Source organism: Falco naumanni, chromosome 12, assembly GCF_017639655.2.
Source record: "Falco naumanni isolate bFalNau1 chromosome 12, bFalNau1.pat, whole genome shotgun sequence".
Lineage (NCBI taxonomy): Eukaryota > Metazoa > Chordata > Aves > Falconiformes > Falconidae > Falco > Falco naumanni.
In genome coordinates, this window is record NC_054065.1 from 23,619,979 (window position 1) to 23,634,953 (window position 14,975).

Below are 14,975 nucleotides of genomic sequence, written 5' to 3' on the forward strand. Positions count from 1 at the left end.
AAAGGAAAAAGTAAATTGATGCTTCTGTGTTTTAAAAGTGGCATATGGGCGAAGATGTTCAAAGTAGGAACTAGATCAAACCTGCGTGCGTTAAACCTAAAACTTCTAAATTGAAAGACAGCAGCATGCACTCCCCGGAGCTGATGCTCTTTGCTTTTCCAATTCCACTGTACCATGCGGCAGCGTAAGGCAGCCCAGGGCTTGGTTTAATTCTGGCATCTTCCCTGAATCATCCTTTACTGTCAGACACCAAAGGATGGAGAAACCGAAGGGCTCAACCCTGCAGGGCACGAAATACCCTCAGGTAGTTCATATTTAAATAGGACAGTAGGTTGACAGTCTCCACAAGGATCTAAGGTTGGGGAATACCTAGAAGCCTTCTGGGAAGACCAAGGAAGAGATGCATCGTGCTTTGTGCCTCACAGCCATGAGAGAGAGGAGCATTAAAAGTTTGAGCTGATAATCTGAGCTTTTTAGATTTCAGATTCTCAAGTTATTTTCCTTCTGATTTTCCCTGTGCTTATAAACAAATGATTAGGTTTTTTTTTTAGCTCTTGGTTGGTGTGCTTGGTCTAACTGAGACTGTATTTTACACCTGCTAATAGGAGACTATACATATCCCACAGTCTAAGCAAGACTCAAAGCTGAGTTTGTAGAGTCAGGTGGCTTAGTCTAGCTTAGCTATTTGTGTTCCAACTCAGGCCTTTGGAGGGTAGGCACAGTAGTGAAATAATGTTTGTGAAGTATCTTTACACATGGTGAATTCATATATATATTTATTTTAGTGTTTCTTTTCCACTTGTGAACTGAAATGCAAGGTTATGAAAATTTAAGACCTTTAGCTGAAAGCCTTATTCTGTCTCATGAAGGATTCTGTTCCATTTTGAATTATTTCCCTGTGTGTAGGTGAGGTAATTTGAGATACAAGTAAAATTGTAGCCTGTGTATTCAAAGAAAGTTGTAGAGGAAATGATTGCTCATGATTTTGCTACTTACTGAAATTCCTGTCCACAGTAAACCACACCAACTTCTTTTGAAAGCAATCTGGGGATGTAAAACCAAAATATCTTAGTGTAATAAAAGTACAAACTTTGGTATTTATTTTGCACTGCTTGACAGTAATCTTTAATAGCTTTACAGCATGCACAGAGGCAATTTTATATTCAATTACTGCTCTGTTAGGAACTTTTGGCTACAATTGCATACTTCAATGAGAAATTTATCTTTATTCTTTTCTATAAAGCCCCATATTTAGACTGCTGTCTGCCAAAGAATCGAGTGACCAAGTCCATAGTAATAGTTCACCAAGTGGCTGGGGTGAAGACATGGGTTGTACTGAGGGTTGGTAGGATGCTGGTGAGCCACAGAATGCTCGTCCGCCACTGCCTTCTGCTGAAGCACTCACTGCAGAGGAAAAACCCACACACCTGCACAGTTTTAAGTCACTGAAAACTGTGGAAGCAGAAATTAATTCTTGCTCCTTTGGAGGATTTTAAGTATTTTTGCATTCTTGTAATTGCACTTTCTTCAATTGCTTGGATAATGACATTATAACAAAAGAGTTTTCATATATAGTGTGAAATTCAGGGAAATTAAAGAGCTGGTGACAGTGTGATTTCCAGGATTGATTTCTGCCACATCATGACAGTGCTGAAAATCAATTGAAAATCTGTTAAGAATTTCATTTGACAAAGTATATATGTATGTTCATCTTTGCAGGTGCATATGCTGACAGAATGAGTCTGCTTTCAGGTATTTAAATTTTACCTGAATAGAGATTAATTTGAGCATTTTTAAAGTTAAGCACGTTACTTGCTCTGCTGAATCAGGGCTATTACACATAAGTAGCTAGAAGCCAAAATGTGAAGTTAGTAAAAATTATTTATGCATAGTGGTTCGTTTTTTCTGTTTTTAAGATTCTGTGTTAGTCCTAATTGTAAAGATTGCTTCAGGAAAAAAAAAAAAAAAAAGGAAAATGAGAAATAGAAGAATGACCTCACGCTTTCAGATACTTGATGGTGAGCCTCACTGACAAAAAACCTAATTTTCTTTTTAGAGAAAATAATATTATGACTAAAAATCTTCAGAGGTTTTTTTTTTTTTTTTAGAAACTTGGTAGTGTTCTTTTTTGTAACCGCAACTCTTTTGAGGAAATTGTGTTTCTTAAAATGCTGGCATCTGTTAGGACTAACTACACCAAGAGGCATTTTTATTAGTAATACAATACTCAGCTATTTGACTTTATGTGCAGAATAACGTGTGTGAGTGTTGAGATATGTATTTCCTCCTGAAGAGCCCTCCTTCCTACCTGTCTTACTAAGATTAAGCAATTGTGTACTTAAAATAGGTGCAAAGGAGGAGGTTCTCTTTCCTGGCAGTCTCCTTGCCTCCCATCTCCCCTGGACTGCGCACTCTTCCCCAGAATTTCTCTGCCATTCAGGATAAATGATCTGGATATATGGCCCATGTACATGTAGCTTATAAGTAGGAACAGATACAGAACGTACAGAAACAAAACTGATGAGGCAAAATATTTGTATTTTTGAATACTGACCTGGCGAAAGGTCTCTTAAATGAAGTTGGGGTGCATGAAGAATAATTTAAAGCCACAAAGTTGTGGCCTACCTAACAGATCAAGGTACCTGCATTCATTTTGGCCGGTTGTATCTGCTTAACAGGATCTGAGGTCTGAGTTTGCCGATTGTAGTGTTATGGGATTTTTAGTTCTTGTTTTAAATCTGTCGAGTTCACTGAAGCCAGGGTGTGTTTAAGAATACCTGTGCTGTCACATAATGTGTTTCACGAGAGAAACTGGATGCCCTCGCCTCTGGGAATAGCAGCGCTGCTAGAGAGAAAGGGCGAGCGAGTGCTGGAGACTTGACGTATTCTAACTGTTCATGTCTCATTTGTTGCTGTAAGTCTGCCATAGTTCTAATTTGCTAATGCTTTTGGTATCTTTTGTTATTTGTAGGGATGACAGAAACATTTACAGGTGGGGCAGTTTTAAACTCTAATGAAAAGCATGTGGATTGCTTTGTGTTTGGGATGGAGAGGCCAGCAAGAGCTTGCTTTACCAAGCACCAAGGATTGCTTTATTTGTAAACAAAAACCCAAACCTGTTCCTTCAGTTTCTCAGAGCGAACAAAAAGGAAAGCTATTAAGAAAGCCACAAAACTCTAGAAAACATTTACTTGAGATCTCCATCAGAGTTGCAGTGTCAGAAAAACTGGTCGTAGGTTGTTTTTGGCAGTATGTCTAAAATTAACAATTCTTGTTTTTCTGCGGATCACCTGGATCAATGTATTTTATCTGCATGTTGATATTGTTCATGACTTGGTGCAGGATGAACGTCACTTTGTCACATTTGATACATGTTTACACTTGATAAGAATATGTGGGTAGTAAAAGTTTCATGATACTGTGAGCTATTAACTTTTTTTTCTTTAAAGTACACTCTGTTTTTGCTAGCTGTGTTAGCCAGGCATCTTGCTCCCATGGAGCAATCTCACTTCAAGGAAAAAAAGCAAGTGGGAGTTTTTTGGGTTTTGGAGCTGAATCAGTTTTGCTAGAATAAGAATTAGAAGGAAAATGAATGCAAGCCATAACAAGAAAACAGTGAAATATCCGAAAAAGGGACAGAAGTCCTACTACTGATGAGAAGTAGCTACTCATCGGTGGGCAAAGTGACAGCTGAATGAGATGAAGAACCTGTACTTGGCAGCAGTGCTATCTGAATTGATGTTTAAGTTTTTAAGTCTTTTTAACAATTATTACCCAGTTCCTGGAGATATTGCCTTAGCAACTGAATGTGAGTTATTGAATACTGCAACAGCTTCTGTAGCCGTACAGAGACTTTCCTTACAGTGCTCCTTCACCTCTCCAGCACAGCCCTTTGACTTGAAGAAAACTTATTTTCTATGAATATTTATAGCCTGTTCTTTTAAAAGAAGTTTTATTGATTTGATTACTGTTCCCACAGAACACAGATGAAAAGAAACCACTGAAAGGAGATCAGTCTTTGCCTTGTTGTTTCTTGATTATTACACATTTTATTAATGTCAGTCTAGGTTTTCCTGTTCTTATTCATAGTTGAAAAAGAGGTATTGGTAATTGAGAGTTTTTTTAATAAAACGTCTCTCTTCAGGCTTGAGCCAGAACATTACAATCTCAAAATAATATACCGACATTTCTGTGACACTGAATTATGGACTAGTGCTAAGAAACAGAATTTTGTAGGTTAGAATTCAGATAATACCAAAGGGAGTGCTGTGCTGAGCAATGATACTAAGTAAATGGCAGTACTTTGTGACAGTATGGTTCCCAAATGACTGGCTAAAACTATTAAAAACAATTGGCTTCTAGGAGCTATAGTAAGTGATAAAGAAATTACACCTGACTAGTAAAGCAGAGATTTTCAGTTTGATAGCAGACCACGGTTTAGAACAGAGGTACCTTCACCTCTGTGTTACTGCACACAGCCCTTCGGCAAGATTAATGCAGCAATTTCATCAGTTGGATGTATATAAAAGTATTTAACCTTTAAGTTGAAGAACTGGAGGAGGAGCACTGGCTGCATACTCATAATGAGATCCACAGGCTTGTGAGCGATGGCTGTAAGGTATACCTGTAGTATGTGCATGTGTGAAAGAATTAATGTACATATGTAACACAGAAATATTGTGCTTTCACTGCAAGGGTATTCATATTCTACTCATCCAAGTATTCAGATTTGCAGAATCTTGAATAATCTTGCAAAAAACCTTGAAATCTGAAAGACTTTGTCCTTATTCAGCCTTCAAATTCTCTTGCACTGTGTTCAGGAATATTTAAGTAAAAATAAATATTTAAGTACATGATATAAGCATACAGAAGCATGTCAAACTTCAGTGTAGGATGGAGTGAAGAGGAGGAAAGGAAAAGGGATCAGTGTAAAAACAGAGGCAAGTTTTAGTATTTCTTCAGTGCATGCAGAGATTTCCACGTAGCCATTATGGTTACATATACTGCTTTTTTGTTTAATGATGATGTCCAGCCCATTATTTTAGCTAAAAGGGATATCTTATTTATCTATGAGTTAGTGTATATCTTTGCCTTGGCAATAGTGGGCGGGCATGCGTTTAAAGGGTAATCCCCTGAGCCCAAGTGGTGATCCAAAAGGGAAAAGCATCTTAGCTACTAGAAATTCAGCAAGGTACCTTTTATAAAGATTTCATCAGATGGTTCCTTGGGGGTTGGGAAAAGCATCCTTTGATGTCTTAAAATCAATTTTGCATTCAGTATCAAAACGTGTGTATGCCCTTTGAAGAGGGTAATCACTGTAATTGAGCTGCATAGTCAGTGTGGATGCTAACCTACAGCAAAACAGCTGCCAGTCCCACACTGTGTCTGGTGGCTGAAGCTGAGGGCATGGCAGCCACCTTACTTGGCTCCAGCCTCGTGGGATTCAGCAGCCAGGAGCTCAGCTTTTCCTCTTAAGTCTATGCAATCTTCTCAGTGTCAAGTTTCTGTTATCCATTTTCATGTAATTAAGGGTGTGCATGTTCACCAAATTGTCTTTCAGTATTTAACTGTTTCATTGACCACATACCCAAGCTTAACAGCTGAAAGTAGTTTCTCATATCTCAAAGTAGGACACTATTTTGGTATAATTTTGCCTTTGTTTGCTACCTGATGAATGATGTTTTCTGTAATCTGAGGTATGTCAAAACCAGTGAGAAAATAGTTACTGGTATTTGAATTTACATTTTCTTGTTTGGGAAGAAAATGTTTCAAACCTTCTGCAGACCTTTTAATCCCACTTGAGCTATTTGATAGAAATGAATCATAAGTGGTGACACACTTTTCCATCAATTTTGCAAGTAAAATCTAGTCCTAGAGCTCCTTAAAGCACCTATAATCTCTCACATGAGAAATACTTAGTTGCAGCCAGCTAGTTTCAGTAGATGCTCTGTGTTGTCTAGGAATTTTCTGTGAAAATATAATAATTTGGAGTCTCTCTTCTTCTAACTCCACTTTGAAAACGTGGATTTGAAAGAGCTTTCTGAAAGACCGAGATACCAGTTAACTAGAAAGCAAAGGGGTCTTTTTATCTTCTTAAAACAGAAATAAGATTTTTATTTTTAATTAATTGCCAGTATTCCTTTTTAGGAAGGTTCGAATACAAAGACAGTCTTATCTGAACAAAAGTGTCTTGTCAATTGTGTGAGAATTTCTAGCTTTTCAAACTTTTCCATATTTGCAATACAACCTATTGCTTGTCATGATGGGGTTGGAGCAGGGAGGGGGAGCTCAACTGGGAATTCAAACTTCAAACATTGTTTTGCTAAAAAACAGTAATCTATTTGCAGTTATCATAGTTACTAATTTCTGCTTAATAGCAATTCTATTTCAGGTGAGAAAGTGTATTACAGATGCTTTCATCCTCAAAGAAATACATTAATACATTTAAGAAGGGAACATGAAAAAAAATGGTTCCTATAGCGTCTCATTTTGAGTTGTTTGTTTGGTTTTCATTTTTTTTTTTCCTTTCACTTAGCATACCCTTGTTTCCATCTCTGCTGCTGACCAAAGGGACTAGGTTTCCCTTTGAATCTGGTTTGAAACTTGGAGGCTCTAAGTGTTTTTGAGCTGAAACCATGGAATATGTTATTTTGTTGAATGGAGCAATTAGTTACAATCTACTTACAAAGGCCTTTTATTCTTAATTCACAAAGGGGTTACTGGAAGCTCCTTCTAAAATGCATTTCTTGTCCACAGCTGCTTGTCAGAGACAACGTATTCTAAATGCACAAAGTCCTTTGGGCATTAAAGGCATGCTAAGCAGCTAGCAGGACATGAAAGGGATTTGGTGAAACTAGGAAGCGAACCGTGCTTTGGCGAAACTAGGAAGCGAGATGGGGAGGGTGTACTGGGGAAGGACAGTCTGAAACCAGTACTGGCATTATCTTGAGTGAAACTGGTCCTGTGCTGCAAGTTAAATTTTGTGCTTTGTGCAGATAGTGTTGGTTAAAAGCTCTTTGACAGAAACTTTCTGATAAATTTAGCAAATTTAAATCAAGGGCTTTGTTCATTTCCATGTTCAAAAATAAGTGTATTGGTTGTAATGGGGAACCAACTGCTTGTAGGAACTACAATCAGTTAGCTTAGTAGAAACAGAGGAATAGAAAAGCTGCACAGGACTGCTGAAGGTGAGAAGAGTAACCGAGGCGCCGGGGCAGCCTGTAGGACTGCAGTGTGCACCGTCCCCTCGAGGCGAGCAGCTTGCGGAGGGGAAGAGGTGGCAGAACCTGATTCCCTGAGGTTTCTCGGTCAGTCCTAGGCAGACTTCGTGCTGGCCCCTGGAGCAGGAGTGGGAACTCTGAAGTGACAACACCGTGCCAGGGGATGCTGCAGCAGTACCAGGCGTTCCTACCCTGCATGTGGAGAAGAGCTGCGTGGTACACAGGGATACATGGTGGCTGGCATTCCTGTGGCCGTGTGCTCCTCTCCAAGCACAGTGCCTGAAATGAAGTTTTCCTTGGGTTTTACCTAGCAGCACAATTCTTCCTCTTTATTTTTTTTTTCTTTTAAAGCAAGCAATAATACTTTTCTGAGACAAAACCCTCAGGAATTACATCAACCATATGAAATATAAATACATTTCCTCTCCCATTGCATAAATGATGGATTAGCTTTTCACCGGAGAAACAGAGAGAGTAGGATGTAAGGACAACTTGTGTAACCCAGAGTAGGCTGTGGTGTACAGCAGCAGACTTACAAAACATGACACTGTAGGAAATATGATTTATGTATGATGGAAACCCCTTGGCAGATCAGTTCACTAAATTACATGTCCTATCATGAGAGCACCATGGTTTGTATTATGTGCAGTGAGCGTCTGGACAGAGATAAACTACTACCTGTTGGGAGTATTATTTTATCCAGTAATGTGTGAGATTTTTTAAAAAGTATAGTTAATAATACAAGATCTTTCTTGTTTATGGAAGAAAGCGTTTGTCACTTTTCAGGATGAAAAGCAAGAATTTGCGAGTGTAGAAGTGAGATAACATCCTTTTCTTGAGCAAGACATGACTCTGATTTAGGGAGGAGGGTACACGGAGCTGAACATGAACTTTGTGTTCTGATACCAATTAGCAGCAGATGAGAAGTGTGCTGCAGCAGCAATTGTCTCTGTAATAGCTGTGGGATGCACAGAGAATGCCAGTTTGCTTTATGAAGCCAAGAGCAAACTGCCTGCTTGGTGTGTGCTTCACTGGGCTGGTATTTTGTCACCATTACAAGACACTGCTTTTGTAAAGCAAGCAAATACAGTTCTTAAACCAAAAACAACAAAAAAAAAGCTATTTCCAAATCCCCTAGTACAAGCTCTATAATTCTGGTCTATCCAGACCCCTGATTCTGAATTGCATTAAGACCCCTCAGGAATTATACCCTGGAACTATTCAAGCTCCTGTTGATGCACAAACAGGCATGTTTATAAAAACAGGGTAGCTCGGGACTGCTTGTCCCTTTTTGGTTGGTGATGAGCTAATTTTATTTTAAAACTCAAGGGTCTCTTCTGCTTGATGCATGAAGGGAGAGAGAGAACTCGGTGGAGTTGAAATTTCCTGAATTATAACAATCAGTAATTTTAGCCTTTGCTCTGGGTTAGGGAAGGATGCTAGGTTGGTCTAAAAGTGCTGTTACTTTTTTCCACTTACCTGAGTCAGACTTTTTTTCATTTATATTAGTAGAGGGAAAACTTACAAAGCTGGAGGATTCCAGAACTGGTAATTGATGATATTTCCCATAACTTTTTTTTTTTTAGTTTGACAGGCTTTATTAGTCATGATTTGGGGAAAATTTCAGTATCAACTTTTTTTTTTATTCTAACTGAACACTATCAACTTTAATTATTTACACAATTACTATCTGGAAGCTGATACTGGGGCAAAGTATCTAGGAATAAAATATATTCTTAATTGTGTCTATTTTTATTTTAATGAAATTGAGTGAGGGAAAGCTTTGTCTCCTGTGTACTGGAAGGAAGAAGCTGTTTTGACAACAGAGCTTTGTTATAGCTTACCTACATGAGAGCAGAACCAAAAATTAAGATAATAGGTTTCATAAAGAAAAATTATGTTAAATCAACATGCTCAAAATGGTTAAATACGAACTCTGGTAAATAGTTAAGATATTCATTAAATCGTAGAAGCTTACAGACACATTGTGCAAAAATACTGAGCTCTAAAAAAGAAAACTACTTTGCAAGCTCTCAATAGAGCTGATAATATTTGTCTATCAGCTTTTTCAGAGGAAAAGTGGGTTTTTGTTGAATGTTTTTTGTGTATATGGAACATATCTCACACAAAGTTTAAGACACTAAGAAACAAATTTCTCAATTACTTGCTAAAATGTCTTACTTCTTATTTATGGAAGATATTTTTCCCAGCAAAATGTAATCAAAAACAAACAAAAAATGATTTTGTTTATTCTCTCTGTGGAAAATAAACGTTTTTCTGACAAGTTCTTCCTCTGGCCTCCTTTGAAGTGCATATTGTTGTGCTGAAAAGTGAAACAATGTAAGAAATGTTGTGGTGTTACTGCTGCTGCTCCCCCAAAACATCAGTGATCTTTTGGAGGGGAAAAACTTTTGAATTAGGACTGATGCTCATGAAACTTGTCTGTAGGGTTCTGCCTTGGGGACCTTGCCATTTCCTTAAAATACGACTCCTGGGAGATGCATTGGCGGGGGGTTCACAGGTGTTGGGGCCGGTGCCCTTTGTATTTTGGTTTCTCCGGTCTAAGTGCACCAGCAGCAATTGAGATGTCACAGGCACATCAAGGTGCTCTTTTACACGAGCCAGTGAAGACAAAATGATTGTCACTTTCAAATGGACAGAGCTGTGAGCTGTAAACTGTCTCTCTAAGCTTTGTTTGCAAGACTGAAAGAACTGAAGCCTTTAATAACGAAGACTCTATCTAAGCAGTCCCATTTATGCTAGAAATCCCTGTTTTGCTTATCCAAGGTGTTTTTTTTCAGGCTGCTTCACTTGGAAACACAGCACATCTGAAAGATAATTGTGTCTTGCTGACAGGTACTGCAGCCTGCTGATTACGAGTCCAGTAATGGACATTTCCAGGTAGCAGAGGCTAACGCATAGCTTAACCAATTGGTACTAACTACATGTAATAGATAAGAAAAGCTGTTGCTTATTAAAAAAAAAAAACAACAACCAAAAAACCCCCAAAACCAAACAACAAAACAACAATAAAAAAATCTCTGGGAAAGTTTTTATTCTCCAGGTATACATACAATATAAAATAAGTGGGTGAATTGTGCAGCAGTTTAATTTTAGCTCAGAGAGGACTGTATGACCTACACTTTGATTTTCCACAATGTTTGCTGTGTCATATGGTTAACCTAGTAGGACCTGTGTTTAACTGTTCTGTCCCTGCTGTCCTTTTAAAATGTGTAAGGTAACATATATGTAACTTCTTGAACATCTCAAGTTTGTTAATTTAGGCTTTGGAAACATCTCCCCACGCACACAAGGTGGAAAGATATTCTGTATCATCTATGCCTTATTGGGAATTCCTCTGTTTGGTTTTCTGTTGGCTGGTGTTGGAGATCAACTAGGGACAATCTTTGGAAAAGGAATTGCCAAAGTAGAAGATACCTTTGTTGTGAGTATACTGACTGCCTCATCTGTTATTCTTGCTGCTTGTTGCTTTGAAGTTAACAAGTGAAATGATAAGTCTATAAAAACCCAGGATATAGCTCATCATTGTAACCATGTATAGCAAAAGGAAGGAAGAACTTTGAAGTCTAGACATGTTATTGAACAGCTGTAATTGAGAACTGGATGAAGCCCAACATTTTCTACAGTATTTATGGTTAGGACGATGAACAAGATCCAAAATACTTTATTTTTGCTTTGCCCTTACAATACTGTTACGTTTGCTGTGATGTTTACCTTTAAAGGTTTTCATATAGATTGTGATAGGAAATCAGTGACTTGGAAAGATGGAAGAGGGGAGCTGTGGGGGGTAACGTGTGAAGTTACTGCTGCTACTTTGAGCTGATTCACAGAAGATATTTGGTGTTAGAGTCTAAAATCACAGTTCTTAAAATCTCTACTCAGATGACATCATACCTGAGGAAATGTTTACAGTCTGTACACACCTACATTTCCAGATTTATGGGTCTGTAGGTGACTAAAGCTTTGGGCATTCACAGGAGCAGGACAGCCTAAACAGTCCAGAGCCTGTTGGTGCTGCCCTGACATTGGACTCCTCTTTGTGGTCTCACTAGGCTGTAGGATGTTCTATGGTTTAAGGTATTTCCAGCCTTTTCTGCTAAACTGCTTAGCCTGTGCTGTTCATTTTTTTAGCTACCAATCTTTAATTATTCATGCAAAGTGACACGGCTTCACCTGTCATATGGGCTAGAAGCTTGTGCACATACTGATAAAATTCAGCCATAGCCAGTCGTTCTGAACAACCAGATGCCTTGAATTCTGGCAGAGGAACTTAATTTATAATTATATAATATAAAAATAACCGTTTCATACACAGAAACGTTTATTAAGGTTGTACTTTACCAATGCAGTTATTTACTGAGATTTTTGAAGCATGGAATAAATAGCATAATGAAACTTAATAAAATTAATTATTTAGGTGGTTTATTAACCTTTTACTAAAATGTTATAGGTTTAACTATTACAAAATGTTGAAACATGGGTGAAATACAGTTTGTCTTTTGATATGTAGAACGTGTCATATCCAGTGAATACTTAGTAAGCAGCCTGACTTTGTAGCTGTTTGCAAACGTTAAAAGAATTGTTTTTCTGCAGCAAGCCCTAATCTTGCAAGCAGGACACCTTTCCCATATAGAAGGGGTCTGCCATGGCTTTATTTCTGAAGCAAAGTAAACTGGGGCTGTGCTGAGTAGCCTTATGCAATAGGTAAATACAAGCTTGAAAGCTTTTTAAGAAAAGGCAGATATTTTTGACTCTGAAACATCAGTTCAAGTTCAGACAAGGTACTGGTGAATAACATCCATTTCCATTGAGATTTGCCTAAAAAAAAAGTCAAGAACATTCGATAAGAACATTTTATTTTTATCCTTTCTGGTTTTTATAACTGAATTTTATTTTTTGCTTGAAAGTACAGAAGTTTTGAGACCAATCTGTGTGTCTCTTGGCCTGTTGCTCTTAGGAGTAATGGTTTCCTTTTTTTTTTTTTTTTGTAATTGATGTACCCCTACACCAAGAATGCCCCAACATAATAAGCAGCATCTTGCCCCTTTTTGCCAATATCTGAATGAAAAGACTGATCTATATGTGGCAGTTGGAACACCCCCTTGTTCTGTTTACTGGTTTTCCAAAAGAAGAACTGGGAGACGTTGATGGGTCAGAGCAGGGAATTTCATGTTGCCATAACCCAAATTACTACTGTGATTTGAGTTACAAAAGCTGGACCTTGGTCGTGCTGACTGTAAAACACTATTTCCATAGGCACCAAACTTAAAATACAAGAAAACACGTCTTGTGAACAGTCTCATTTAATTTTTCGTCTCCTTTTGTGAAAGTTTCCAGTTTTGTGCATTCCCTTGTTAAGCTGAACCAACATGCTTTGGGTGGATGGAAAACTCTTTGGAAAAATGTCAGATTGGCAGGGCATGCCAAATAGGACTTTGCAGTGGTGTGGTTCTAGCTTTGGTACAGTTTAAAAGATAGCATTGATGGCTTACACAACAGATAAAGGACTTGGTTCGTTAAATCTACAGAGTATCTCAAGCTGGGGAGAGGTCTGAAAGCCGAAGGACAGAATTACAATTCAAAATGATCTTGCAAAATTTTGAGGAACAGTCTGAATATAGAGGATTCAATTCAAGAAGGACAAATTCCAAGTACTATATGAAGCAATAATAAAATACACAATTACATATCGGGAAACAGCTGTCTGGGTGCAATTTTGTAGAAATGTTCTGAGTACTCTAGGGGCTCATATGCTAACATGAGTTAATGTCATAGTGCTGTGAAAAAGCATACTTCATAGTTGGAAGTATAAATAGGAGTGTAAATAGGCAAAGGATCCTTCCATTCTGTTTTGTGGTATCCTTTTATATCTAGCTTTGAGTACAACACCTAATGAAATATGGATTAATTTGCTGGAGCCAAGGGATAGTAACAAGAATAGACAGGTGAAGAAAGACTGAAAGAAATCAATTTATTTTGGTCTAAAGAACATAGGATTGAATGAAAACACCTGTAAAAATCTGCTGGAAAAAGAAAAGTAGCAGTTTTTTTGTTTGCCTTGGATAAGATCATAAATAGTAGACTTCAGCTGAAGGAGGTGAGATGCAGATTAAGCATTAGGAAAACTTTGACAAGAACAGTTAAGCATGATCACACGTGGCCTGGCCAGTGGTGTGTCTGCAGGGGCTTAGGTGGGGTTGTTTTTGTCTTTGGAAAAGGTCTCTTCACATCCCTTCCAGCTCTATCTTTTGTGGTTCTGTTCAGTTACTTGAGTAGAGAGAACTGTATGGTTACAATTCACCTTTTTTTATTTTTATTCAGTCATTTGTGGGTGCACAAAAGTACACACATTGCAGGTGCAAACACTACTTGAAGCTCACTCAAATAGCTAGCCCCCACTCAAAACTAGCATTCACTAATAGCTGATCATGCTACACATGCCACTCAGCCAGATCACAAATATGGCCACAAGAAGAGTTCGCCCCTGTTCTGCTTTTCTTGCTGGCAAATGCTTCCTAGGATAGTCATGTTTGCCTTGAAAACACTTTCAAAATAAAACCCTGCTTTGATTTTTCCTGTTTGTCCTCTTGAGCAACATAGTGCTCACTGTGGATGATAGATGCTTCTGTACAATACTGCAGTTTTATTAACGATGGTTTTCCTCTCTTTCCCCTTCCCTTTGCAGAAATGGAATGTGAGTCAGACAAAGATTCGCATAATTTCAACAATAATATTCATACTGTTTGGCTGCGTGCTGTTTGTTGCTCTTCCTGCAGTTATATTCAAGCACATAGAAGGCTGGAGCACACTAGATGCAATTTACTTTGTGGTTATCACTTTAACTACTATTGGCTTTGGTGACTATGTTGCAGGTAAGATTTTCTCATAACTTTGTCTTATACTATTTTGTATTATTTTGGCACATACACATCTGTGGTGCCCCCTCACCCTGGATCATGTGGCAGGCGAGAGACAGGAGATGGGGCAGTGAAGTGCATGGTGCCAATCTCTACATACTGCCTTTGTTCTTCTCCTGTACTGTTAAAAGATGCTTTACTAAATTTTTAGGAAATTTTTTATTCTTACAGATTGAATGAAGTGCAAGAATTAATATGATATATTAGTCTGCTGAATATATATATTTTTTTTTTCAGCTGGAGTTGCTTGTTGCTTGAAATGTCTTACCCTGTGAACTTATATGACATAGTTTTTGTGTGCACGTCTTGCTTTTGAAGTGTTGTTCTTGAGCTGTTTCTGCCATTGAGATGTCTCTGTTGCTGTTGGATCCTGCTTTCTTTCCTTTGTTATGTACGCATTTATCCATGGGACTCATAGATAACATGTCCAACTTCTATGATTCTATTAACCAGAATGGAATTGGTTGCAAATGATTTTGGCAAACAAAGGTTAAAAAAGCTTGGGCCAATTCTCTGCATCAATTTTTTCTTGAAAAGGTGTTCAAAGGTGTTGGACCACTTCTCAGAATAGGATGGAGTAAGTATGCATTGTCTGTGTTGAGAAAGCCTGCTGATCAGAATCAGTGATGTGTTTAGAGGACTAGACATTCGGAGCTTTGTGCTCCGAGTCAGAGACTTGCTTTCTTCAGACTGATCTTACGCTTCTGATGCAGCACCATCATCTCTTTAACAAGATGCTTCTCTCCCACCTCTGAGCTCTGCGTGAGGCAGAGGTAGCAAAGGAGGACAGCAATGCTGGGCTGCTGTTAGTGAGCCG

At 38.3% G+C, this 14,975-nt stretch overlaps 1 protein-coding gene across 2 annotated transcripts in view; it reads left to right on the forward strand.

The window, feature by feature from the left end:
• The window catches only part of KCNK2 (potassium two pore domain channel subfamily K member 2), a 104,158-nt gene that overhangs the window by 64,858 nt on the left and 24,325 nt on the right, over window positions 1-14,975 (forward strand). For both annotated transcript variants that reach the window (XM_040612372.1, XM_040612373.1), the window contains exons 4-5: window positions 10,505-10,665; window positions 13,927-14,113. In XM_040612372.1, the coding sequence (XP_040468306.1) occupies window positions 10,505-10,665; window positions 13,927-14,113 (348 nt within the window). The remainder of the gene's footprint in view (window positions 1-10,504; window positions 10,666-13,926; window positions 14,114-14,975) is intronic.